Below are 12,862 nucleotides of genomic sequence, written 5' to 3' on the forward strand. Positions count from 1 at the left end.
GGAGGCCCCGGCAAGATCGGCGATAGCTTCTTGTTGGGTGTCCAGCCTCTAATTGTGGCTCCATGGTGGGTGTGGGGGCACATTCGTGAATGAATTCTTCTTTTCGTAATGATGATGACCCCTGTTTCGGCTGTTTCTGGTTTACCTTCTCAGGCTCGTGGGGTGGGCGACCAAGCCCCCGAGTCAGTATGTGTTGGAAGACCGGGCTCTGTAGCCTCCGCTGCATTGGGCCCCGACCTTGCTCCTCCTTTGGCCTCTCTGACTCCTTCCCCTGGCTCCCCTCCCTCCTCTGTGGTTGGGTCGAGCCCCAAGCCCCCAGTGGTGACTACCTCGTCCCATGACGTGGCTCCATCTCTAGTTGTAACTACTGCGCCTCTTAACCCCTCTCTCTCTGGGGGTTCTCACCGCCGTCCTCGTCACGGCCGCCCTCGCTCGATTCCTTCCAGTTCTGCTACCTATCAAGCCTTGTTTGGTCCCGCTTCGTGGGCCAAATATTTTCATCTCCTCCCTCTTGATTCTGCGCCTCCTGACGATTTCTCCCTCCTTCGACATCTCGTTGATTCCGTGGATGCCTGCATTACTTTCAACCCCACTCGTCTCGGTACACGTGTCGTTGCTGCTCCTTCTCAGGATGCTGCTTCCCGCTTGGCTACCTTATCCTGCCTTGGCGAGACCCCTGTTCGGGTCTCGAAGAACGCTCAGTTGAATGCCAGTGTCGGCACTATTTTGCTCCCGCCCCATGTTGCGACCGGCGTTCAGGACCTGCGCGACTGCCACGACGATATTCGACATACACTTGCTGCCCAGGGCCATTCTATTCTCCAGGTGGACACGTTTACTCGTCCCCCTCGTGGTAGTCGCCGTCAACCCCTCCGGGTTGTGAAGATTACCTTTGATGGTAGGACCCTTCCACCCTCTGCCATTCTTGCTGGTGCCAGGTGCTCTGTCCAGGAGTACATTCCTTCTCCTCGGCTCTGCAACAAGTGCTGGAGGTTTGGGCATGGTGCCCTCCGCTGCTCCGGGACTGTCTCTCTCTGTCCTTTGTGTGGTGGCGAAGGTCACTCTAAGTCGGAGTGCGCTTCTCCCCAGGCTCGTTGCCTCAACTGCGGTGAGGCCCATCCTACCTTCTCCCGTGCGTGTGTCCATTACAAGCTTGAGGCAGCCGTCCTCAACTTGAAGCACCGGGAGCGTTTATCTTTTCCTGAGGCGAGACGCAAGGTTCGCCGGCTCCCGCCTTATGCTAATATCTCTTATGCTTGCTGGGACACCTGTCTCTTTACGTCAGAAGCGTAAACCTGGCTCCTCTCCTTCCTCCTCCCCGGCGGGTAAGAAGGTTTCGCTTTCTTCCTCGGCCCCTACTTCTGCCTCTCTCGCTCCTTCCCCTCCCATTTCGGTGGTTGCGCCCCCTGTTGCTGCTATGGAGGTTTCTGAAGCCCCCACTTCCCTCTCAGTTGCTGCCCTTGCTGAGGTACGCTCCCCTCTTTCTACCCATCCTCTTCCTGCTGCTGTCCTTGCCTGCTCCTCTCCGTTGTCTCCTCCTCTTCCTCCTCCTCCTCCTCCGGACCCCGCCCACCCACCTCTGATCTGTTCTCCCATTTCCTTCCCTCCGTCTTTGCTCAGTTTACCCATGCCCCCTAACCCTGACTTTGCTGACCCTGATCCCGACCCTGATATTCTTTAACGTGCTCTGTTGCTCTTTTGCCTTTGTTTCTCCCTTGTTCTCTGTTTTTGTCCTTTCTCTTCTCGTCGTTGTCCATTCTTCAATGGAACGTTCGAGGTTATTACGCCAATTTCCTCGAACTCCAACTTCTGATTTCGCGGTTTTCGCCCCTTTGTGTCTGTCTCCAGGAGCCGATGCTTGGTGCTCGTCCTGGTCGTTTTCGTGGCTATTCCTTTCTCTCCCCCAGCCGTTGCTGGGGCTTCTAATTCTTCTGCTCTTTTCATTCGTGCTGATGTTCCCTTTGTTCCTTTACTTTTTCCTTCGCCTCTCCATTGTTCTGCTGCTCGTATCTTTGTGGGGAAATGGTACGCAGTTTGTTCCATTTATCTCCCCCCGAGTGTCCCGCTCTCTCTTCCTGATTTGAAACACCTCCTGGACTCCTTGCCGGAGCCTGTGCTCCTGCTGGGTGACTTCAATTGTCGTCATTCTCTTTGGGGTGACGTTCTGACGAATACCCGGGGTCGCCTTCTTGAGCCGTTTCTCCTCTCTTCTTCCCTGTCTCTTCTGAATTCTGGTAAGCCCACTCATTTGGACTCTCGGACTCGCACCCTTTCTTGTCTTGATCTTTCTCTCTGCTCTTCTTCTCTTTACTTAGATTTCACGTGGCAGGTTCTTGATGACCTCCATGGAAGTGATCATTTCCCCATCCTTGTTTCCTTTTTCTCTTTTCGCCCTTCCCTCTCTTTCCCTAGGTGGCAGTTTGCTAAGGCGGACTGGACCCTATTTACCCTCAGTGCTGCTCTCTCTGACCTCTCCCTTCTGCCTCTCTCTCGCGCTCTCCTCCTTTTTCATGACACTGCCTTCAACGCTGCCCTCCGCTCTATTCCTCGCTCTTCCTCTCGGGGTCCACGGAAGTGCGTTCCCTGGTGGAATGCGGACTGTGGTCTGGCTGTCCGCTGTAAGCGTGCAGCCTGGAAGAGGCACCGCCGTAGGCAGACGACCGATTCTTTTCTTTTCTTTCGGAACGGATCTGGCCCAGATCTGGAAGCGTATCCGCAAGATAGCGGGTAAGTTCGTTCCCGATGTTTCACCGGTCCTTCACCTCCATGATACTCTTGTGGCGGACCCGTTGCAGGTCGCTTCCGCACTGGGTTCCCACTTTTCTTCTGTTAGCTCTGGTCTTCATCTTCCCCAATCTTTCCTTCTTCGTAAACCTGTCCTTGAGTCTCGTCCTTTAGATTTCTGCACTCATCTTCAGCTTCCCTATAATGATCCCTTCTCTCTCTCTGAACTTCGTTCTGCCCTGGCCTTCTGCGGTTCTACGGCGGCGGGCTCCGATGGTATTCATTATGAGATGCTTCGCAATCTCCCTCCGTGCACGTCTCGGTATTTACTGAGTCTGTATAATCGGATCTGGGAGTCGTCGTCAGTCCCTGAGGACTGGCTCGATGCCGTTGTCCTCCCTGTTCGCAAACCGGGGTCTCTGGGTACTTCCCCTAAGGACTTTCGCCCTATTGCTCTCACAAGTTGTGTCTGCAAACTCTTTGAACGTATGGTTAACGTTCGTCTGATGTGGTTCCTGGAACACCATCACCTCCTCTCCCCTTCTCAATTTGGTTTCCGTAAGTGCCGCAGCACGACAGATGTCCTGGTGAACTTGGAGGTCTATATTCGTACTGCTTTTGCTGCGAGGACCTCCGTTGTTGCCGTTCTTTTTGACCTGGAAAAGGCTTACGACACCACTTGGCGATATCATATTCTATCTCAACTTCATTCTTTTGGCCTTCGTGGTCATCTCCCTCTCTTTCTCCGCAGCTTCCTCTCTCGTCGTTCTTTTCGGGTGCGCCTTGGTACCGCTCTCTCTGCCTCTTTTCAGCAATACGAAGGTGTGCCCAAGGGTAGTGTTCTGAGCACTACTCTTTTTCTGGTCGCCCTCAATGGTCTTCTTTCCTCTCTTCCTTCTGGTGTCTTCTCCGCTCTCTATGTCGATGGTCTTACCCTTTGCTGTCAGGGTGATGATTTGCCTCTCCTTCAGCGCCGGCTTCAACTTGCAATTGATGCCGTGTCGTCTGGGGCCACCGATCATGGCTTCAAGTTCTCTACTTCTAAGACTTGTGCCATGACCTTTATGCGGAAACGGGTCGTTCTTCGTCCCTCTTTGTCACTTTATGGTCATCCCCTTGAGTACAAAGATTCCGCGAAGCTTTTGGGGTTATTCCTTGACACTCGTTTGTCTTGGTCTCCCCATATCTCTTACCTCCGTGTTGAGTGCTAAGGCCCTTACCCTCCTTCGGGTCTTGTCCCATACTTCTTGGGGGGCAGATAGGCGCACTCTCCTTGCTTTACATTCCTCACTCGTCCTGTCTAAGCTCGATTATGGTTGCCCTGCTTACTCGTCTGCTTCTCCTTCTACTCTTCGCCGTCTTGATGCTTTGCACCATACTGGGTTGCGCCTCAGTTCTGGTGCCTTTCGTTCGACTCCCATCCTTAGCTTGTATGTTGACACTGGCTTCCTGTCTCTCCAGGACCGCTGTGATCGCTACTGTCTTCGCTATCTTGCGGGGTCCTTGCAGCATCCTTCCTCTCGCCTCTGTCGTGCTGTAACTTTTACCCCTCCTGCGGTTCCTGTTCCTCTTCACCACCTCCCTCTTTCTGTCCGGTTATCTCGCCTACAGGATTCTCTTTCCGTTCGTATTTCTGATGTTTCTCCTCGTGTTGTTCCTTCTTTGCCCCCGTGGAGAGTCCCTCTTCCGCGGTTTTGTACATCCTTGACCCGTATCACTAAAGCTTTTACCCCTCCTACGGTTCTAAAACGCCTTTTCCTCGAGCACTTTTCTTCTCACTCCCGCTCCGTTTCTGTCTTCACCGATGGGTCTAAGTCTGCGGATGGTGTTGGCTACTCTGTTGTTTTTCCTGATCGCACTTATATGTGTCGCTTACCTCCGGAGACTAGCATCTTTACAGCAGAGCTTTATGCTATTCTCTATGCTCTTCGTCTCCTGCTTTCTCGTTGTCAGTCTTCCTTTGCAGTTGTTGTTGACTCTCGTAGTGCCCTCATGGCTCTCGGGTCCTTTAATCCGGTTCATCCAGTAGTTGTCGAGATCCAGCATTGGCTGTTTCTTGTTCACAGTAAATTTAAGTCGGTTGAGTTTTGTTGGGTTCCCAGCCATATTGGTGTGTCTTTAAATGAGCGTGCGGATGCTGACGCCAAGGAAGCTGTCCGCTCTTGTCCCATCTCTCGTAAAGGTATTCCATATTCCGACTTTTACCCGGTTATCCATTCCTCTGTCCTTACCCGTTGGCAGGCTTCTTGGTCGTCTGTTACTGGTAACAAACTACGTACTCTGAAATGTTGTGTTTCCTCGTGGCCGTCCTACTACCACCGTAACTGGCGTTGGGAAACGGCTCTGGCGAGGTTGCGTATTGACCTTACTCGCTTAACCCATGGTCACTTGATGGAGCGCCGCCCTGCTCCTTATTGTCCTAGTTTCATTGTCCCTCTTACGGTCGTGCATGTCCTGACTTCCAGGACGAGCGTGTGTCTTGCTTTCCGACCGCCCCTTGCGGTCACCTGTCCCTCAATAGAATTCTTGGTGACTCAGATACTTTTGATATCGTTCGCCTTATGCGTTTTTGTTCCCGTATTGGCATCCTTGGTGATATTTAGCGCCCTCTGATTATTCTGCACATTTGATGGTGCTACATAGCCTTCCCGGTTTGGTGCCTTCTTTTGATAATTACACACTTACTTGCCACACACTGAAAATACCCCTCATACTTTTTTTTTCTTCTTCTAGCCTGCAGGATACTGAATTCTAATGACGACTTGTGTAATCTGTCCTAGTAACTCAAAGTTGGTGTGGAACGGCCATTACACCATCGTTGAATTGCCCATAAATAAATAAATAAATAAATGTTTATTTAGGTAAGGTACATACATACAAGAGATTTTACAAAGAATGATGGATTTATAGATAGGGCTAGTACATACAATGCCTACAACCACTATTACGCAAAGCATTTCGGGCATGAAAAACTTAAATGACTAAAGCGTAATACTAATTGAGTATAAAGAATAAAATGAGTTGAGAACAAATAAAAAAAGAGATAAAAAGGGGGGAACATGGCTGAAAAAGCAGCACAAATACAATTAGGTCGACAAACAGCATCGTTTAAAAAAAAAAGACATGGTTTGACAATAGAGGGTTAAGGTAGGTTACAGGGAATTTATTAGGTATAGCTTCGTTTTTATCTTAAACTGGTTGAGAGAGGTACAGTCTTTAACATGGTTGGGAAGGTCATTCGACATTCTGGGTCCCTTGATTTGTAGAGCATTTCTAGTTTGATTAAGTCGTACTCTTGGAATATCAAAACTGTATTTATTTCTGGTGTGGTGCTCATGGGTTCTGTTACAACCTTCTATGAAGCTTTTGAGGTCAGGATTGGCATTACAGTTCAGCGTTTTATATATGTATAATACACATGAGAGAATGTGCAGTGACTTAATATCTAACATATTCAGAGATTTGAGTAGGGGTACCGAGTGATGTCTGGGGCCAGAGTTGGATATTGTCCTAATAGCAGCTTTGTGTTGAGTAATTAGAGGACGTAAATGATTTTGGGTAGTAGAACCCAAAGCACAAATACCATAGTTGAGATATGGATAGATGAGGGAGTAATAGAGAGTCACCATCACACAAGCTCTCCTCACCTAACAGACCTAAGTCCAGAACTAAATGACTTAGGATTGTGCACGGTTGCATGTGTACTCTGGAGACTCCACGCTGGAAACTGCACGACGTGCACTCACATTGGACTCTTAAGACAGATGTAAAATTCCATTCTCTCTGAACAATGTCCGTAATGTCTTGGTTCTTGTGTGCCAGAAGTGGCTATTTAATGACACAGTTACCGTGTGTCACAATTGTTAATGCTACATAATTACACAGTTCCTTTGTGCCAAAGGTATTCATAGTATGTAATGACAGAGTTCCATTGTGTCAAGAGAGATACAGAATAAATAATGACACATGTGCCTTGTGCCAAAGTGTACATACTGTATAATAACAGTTCCATATATCACAAGGTGTATTCAGGCTACATCCTCTTTTTTGTCACAAGAGTATAGGCTACATAATGACAGTTCTCTTGTGACACAAGTATATAGAGACTTAATGACTCGGTTCACTTGTGCCTTAAGTGAACAGACTGCATGACAGTATTATAAGGCTAAAAAATTATATATTTTCTAATTATCTGCTCGCGACAAAATCTAGGGTAGCAAGGAGGACTCTCACGTGAAGTTCAGTGCTGTGGAGAAAGCCTTAATGAGTCTGGTGTCAACGGAGTCCTTGAGCGTCACAGTGCTGCCTGGCTCCTCACCGTCCACTTGGTAGTCAATATAAGGAAAATACGTCACTGCCGCAACTCTGAACTTGTGCCCCATGAAGTCACTAAACTGATCTGTAGTAAAAATAACGACAACTGTTTTAATTTATCTTTCATGGTCTTTAACTCTAAATTTGCTACTCATTTATTAATTGAGTAATTAAATTTTAAATTATTAACATACATAAGAAACATAAGATTTGAGCAATAAATAGCACCTGTTATATTGTTTACCTGGGAAGAGGTGGTCAGTAAGTGGGGCGTGTGAGGCGTCCTTCCCCTGGTGGACCAGCTGGACGCCGGCCTCCCCACTGCTGCAGTACAGACACCCCCGGTACACCGACACGCCCTCTCCAGGCACTGTACAGTTGTGGGAAAATTTCCAACATCTCCCATAAATTCTTCCATGCAACAGGCAGAAATAAATTTACATGTGTTGGTTGTAATAATTAAATAATAATTAAAATTACACTAGCGAGTCCAGAAAAGGATGGCGTTTGTGACAAGTTTGCTCCAGGAAACGAGATTATATTGCCACGTCACCGAAATGAATTTCACACCCAAAATAATATTACTCAATTTAACACTAAAAAACCAGTTTGAGGACTGAAACTCCCTAAAAAAGGTACTTCCATAAATTAATTTAAAGTGAATTATCAGTTATGAAATAATATTAAGAAGCAGCCTAGCAGAGACTTTGTTGGAGCACTGATACTATATATAAGCATGATGCTAGTTTGTTGGATCTGATGATACTATGCTGTTATTTTGTTATTCTCTGTGTTTTTGTAATAAATGTTTGTAGACAACTTGTTTTGCATTTGTCCTGGTAAGAATTTCTAGAAGAAAAGTGATAGAACCAATTGCAGGTAGGTCGACCGCAGACATAATATCATAAAGGGAAATTAAATGGAGGGTCATCCCAAAGCAAAGAGAGAGAGGGTAAGTCACGGTGGCTCAGTGGGGTGTGTACTCATAATAATAAGCCGGTTCCTCAAACAGTATGGCGGTAAGCCCCTTTTCTCCATAGTTAAGGAGGCATTAGAGTGGTGTTGGAAAAGTTGTTCAATGTCAACCAATATTATTTGCCTAGTTGTATATGAAAAGTGCTGAAATTGTCCCAAGTTTCAGTACTGCAGCGTAAATAGAGAGGGAGTTTTTTTTTCTCTCTCTTTCAACGTTTTTTACACATTTTCAAGTCTACACTTCAGAACACACGTTTCAGATATAGTTATTCTGTGACACTTTTCTAACACAATAGCATATAATAAAGGATTGTGTGTTTTAGAATTTCCAAAACGTCTTTAGTTTTCCTAATACAAATGTTCAAAGTTCCCCCCAAAAATTATGCAAATATGGCATGTTTATTGCTATTATAAAATCAATAAATGAACTTAGAGAAAAATGAAAACATGCAAAAGTAGAGACATGCCCTCCACATATACTGTGTAAGTTTCATGTAAATTGAATAAAAAATTAATCAGTTTTGTAAACGTTTGTGTCAATTGAAAAAAAATAAAACAGAAATGAATAAAGTCTAAGGTTCTAAAATCTGTGGCTGAGGTTGACATCAACCAATTTTCTCCAAAATTGGCATCCTTCCAGATAGGCTTACGTACAGTCAGGTGTGTAAGTTTGATGCAAATACATTCCCAAAAAAATGAAAAAAAAAAATATTTGTTTTTTCTTAATTTTTTTTTCCATTTAAACTAATTATAATATTTGTTTAATATATGCTATTGTGATAGCAAAGAGTCATAGCTATGATTTCAGTTGACACTTTTGATTCATAATCGATTTTGACCATTTTGGCATAATTTTCACAACTACTTCAATATTTTTTTTTCTCCCTTTTTATTTATGCTAAGATGCTGAAACTTGGACCAGATGAAACACTTTTCATATAGAAATTGTCAAAAAAGTTTGATTGAAATCGAACCAGTTTTCATTTATTGCATTTTTGGGGCAAATTGGAACCCTAAAACCCTAATGCCCCCTTAGTTAACATCAATATAGGGTGACTCTCCAGAGTGCGATTCATTTGTGTTTCTGATTGTTTCTGATAGTAGTAGTGTTTTTGTATATATTTTATGAGGGATAACGATATTTATATCGGGACCTCCTGATATTGTACAGCTTGAATTAACACCATCAGTTCCAGGGAAGTCATTGATACCTTTCAGTAGATTTTGGTAGAGCTCGTCCATTTCTATTCATACTGTTTAGGTTATAATCTTGTCACGAGGGAAGACAATAGGCAGCGTCTCGTTGAGCTCCAACATTGATACTCCATCATTACTTTCTTTACTGTCGGCTCCGTTTCCACTCTCCCTCGTGATGAAGTCAACGCTTGACCCCTGTGTACACCAGCCCCAAAACACAGGGACTTTGCAACACTTCTGGGGACTCGGCTACTTTCTGCCCCCCCCCCCCCCCAGAGAGGAGGAGGTAGAGCAGCATGTGTCTTCTTCGGACACCTAGTCATCCAGCTACTGTGGTCTGTTACGTCTGGCCCACTCCGCTCGTTGAACTACAGGGACAATAATATACGTTGTCTAGGGGGTAATTAAAATAAGCCCTGTCTCTTAATGCGTTCAACCAGGGTGCCTCATCAGAACGTACCATACAAGAATCAGTAATATGATTTCAGAATTAGTAACATGATTTCAGAATTAGTAATAGGATTTCAGCAGGTCATAAAATAAAATATATATAATACATATTCAATCAGTATCTCATTAATTAATCACAATCAATTGGATGGCACTCTAAGCTACTATAATGTATTAAGGACGCACTCCCCATAATTAAATATACTACGGCAATATACAGAAACAACACAACAGACACTTAACCAAAATCAGTTGACTCCAGGCCCGCTACCAGTAAACTAGCTCAAAACTGGCGTCGGAGCCCCCGGCTCTCGCCCATCCACAACATGACGAGTGGTAAATTTATATAAAATTATCTTAATTAAGTGAGCAACATACTGGGCTAAGGCCAACATAAGAGTAATTTAAATATGAATGGTCAGGGTGACATGCATCAACAGATGTAACATATTTATATAAAATAAAATTATTTAATATAGAATAATAAAGAGGAAAAAATTGGCAACTACACAAATGCAAGCTTTCCTGTATTCTATCAGGAAGTTTACCCGGATCTCACACGTCCCGCACCTGTGACTTAATCACGCACCATACTCCTCTATGTTGCCAAAATAAAGGATAACTTGAATGTGAGTATTCCTTAATTAGGAACACGTAACATGGTCATCGGGGTTCTCTCCTGTGCCCAGTGCGGAAGAAATGAGTTAAATTTTTCTGCTGTAATCCTCTTGACCATGAAGCTATATTCCCTGATTTCATTTATTTTCTGTTTGTGTACTCAAGTGGCTAGTAGCCTACTATTACACTTTCTCACACACACACACACACACACACACACACACACACACACACACACACACACACACACACACACACACACACACACACACACACACACATTGATATCACGCCAGACCTGTCTCCTGCAGCACATATCGAGCAGATAACATCAGCGGCATATGCCAGGCTGGCCAACATACGAACGGCATTCAAAAACTTGTGTAAAGAATCGTTCAGAGCTTTGTATACCACATATGTCAGGCCAATCCTGGAGTATGCAGCCCCAGCATGGAGTCCATATCTGGTCAAGGATAAGACTAAACTGGAAAAGGTTCAAAGGTTTGCCACCAGACTAGTACCCGAGCAGAGAGGTATGAGCTACGAGGAGAGACTACGGGAATTAAACCTCACTTCGCTGGAAGATAGAAGAGTTAGGGGGGACATGATCACCACATTCAAGATTCTGAAGGGAATTGATAGGGTAGATAAAGACAGTCTATTTAACACAAGGGGAACACGCACAAGGGGACACAGGTGGAAAATGAGTGCCCAAATGAGCCACAGAGATATTAGAAAGAACTTTTTTAGTGTCAGAGTGGTTGACAAATAGAATGCATTAGGAGGTGATGTGGTGGAGGCTGACTCCATACACAGTTTCAAGTGTAGATATGACAGAGCCCAATAGGCTCAGGAATCTGTACACCTGTTGATTGACGGTTGAGAGGCGGGACCAAAGAGCCAGAGCTCAACCCCCTGCAAACACAACTAGGTGAGTACAACTAGGTGAGTACACACACACACACAATATAAATATATATATATATAAATATATATATATATATATATATATATATATATATATGTATATATATATATATGTATATATATATATATATATATATATATATATATATGTATATATATATATGTATATATATATATATATGTATATATATATATATATATATATATATATATATATATATATATATATATATATATATATATGCAATTGACGATCACAAAACACTGATCATTTTATGCGGAAAATCCACAGAGAAATATGAAATGAGGTGAACGTTTCGGCTTGTTAAAGCCTTTGTCAACACCAGACTGACTGACGTCAGTCTGGTGTTGACAAAGGCTTTAACAAGCCGAAACGTTCACCTCATTTCATATTTCTCTGTGGATTTTCCGCATATATATATATATATATATATATATATATATATATATATATATATATATATATATATATATATATATATATATATATATATATATATATATATATATATATATAGTGACGGTAAAGCGTTGGTGTTCGGCTGTTTCAAAAGCTAGGGGCAGGGCCTCGTCACATAATAAAAAAAAAAAGAGAAAAGCTGGTCCTTTCGTCTGTGGTAAGGTAAGGGAAGACACACAAAACACAAGTATATAAACAATGAAATTTTAATTACTCTAGAAAAACAAGACATGAATAAAGTTAATCACATAAAATAGGCAAGACAAGTCAACAAACAAAATAATGTGAATAATCACTGGCAAATGAAAAGTTACGTTAAGACAAGTAAGTTACAGTGATAGCAAAATAAATATTAGTGGTGCTGGAATGCTGGCTTCGAGCTACCACCTCCCTTAGTACACGAAAGCCAAGGCTTAGTCTACCAGCGAGAGATGTCAACTGCTTGGAGCACGAAGATATTCTGATGATACTGCCGCACTGCAGCCCAGACGTCGACTTGTGGTGGCGGCGGAGGGCAGGTGCGACGGGACACCAGCCAATCAGCGACAGGCAGGCACAATATATATATATTGTGACGGGAAAGTGTTGGAGTGTTGATGTTCCGCAGTCCTCCAATGGCAGGTGTCAAAGCCTGGTCACACTTTAAACAAAAATATAGACTGCTTGCCTGTTGTCTGTGGTAAGTGAGAGGGAGGAACACGTAAAACACAAAGTATGAACAATGAAACTTTAATATATTTACTTTAAACATAAATGAAAATAAAGACAAATCTCGGGGGAATGAAAAGTACAGTTAAATAATAAAGATAAATGCAAAGACAATGTGAGACACAATATTACAAAATTGAAATGTTAAAATGGTGCTGAGAATATCGGCTATGGCTGAAACCTCCCTTCGTATACGAGCCAATGGGCTAGTGTGCCAGAGAGAGATGTCAACTCTAAGAGCACAAAGAATATTCTGAAGGTGATAGCTGGTCAGGCTCAGACATCGACTCAGGTAGAGGGCGCTGAGGTGTGGTGTGCAGGTGCGCGGTCAGCGAGTCACCAATCAGGAGCAGGCAAGCTGGTGAAGGGTAGTTAGCTGGTTTGATGACGAGCCGGCGTGTGGAGGGTGTGTGGAGTGGGGGGATCTTGGGTACGTTTTGCCTCCTGGTCAAAACGTTTTATGCTACT

The 12,862-nt window shown here is 44.1% G+C and overlaps 1 protein-coding gene across 1 annotated transcript in view; it reads right to left on the minus strand.

Annotated features, from left to right (window-relative positions):
• Window positions 1–5,631: 5,631 nt before the first annotated feature.
• The window catches only part of LOC123759258 (uncharacterized), an 85,669-nt gene continuing 78,438 nt past the window's right edge, over window positions 5,632–12,862 (minus strand). The window contains exons 4-5 of the mRNA XM_069334778.1: window positions 7,283–7,408; window positions 5,632–7,123 (exon numbers count right to left, since the gene is read on the minus strand). Of these exons, the coding sequence (XP_069190879.1) occupies window positions 6,954–7,123; window positions 7,283–7,408 (296 nt within the window). The 3' untranslated portion in view covers window positions 5,632–6,953. The remainder of the gene's footprint in view (window positions 7,124–7,282; window positions 7,409–12,862) is intronic.

The sequence above is a fragment of the Procambarus clarkii genome, chromosome 32, assembly GCF_040958095.1.
Source record: "Procambarus clarkii isolate CNS0578487 chromosome 32, FALCON_Pclarkii_2.0, whole genome shotgun sequence".
NCBI classification, from domain to species: Eukaryota; Metazoa; Arthropoda; class Malacostraca; order Decapoda; family Cambaridae; genus Procambarus; species Procambarus clarkii.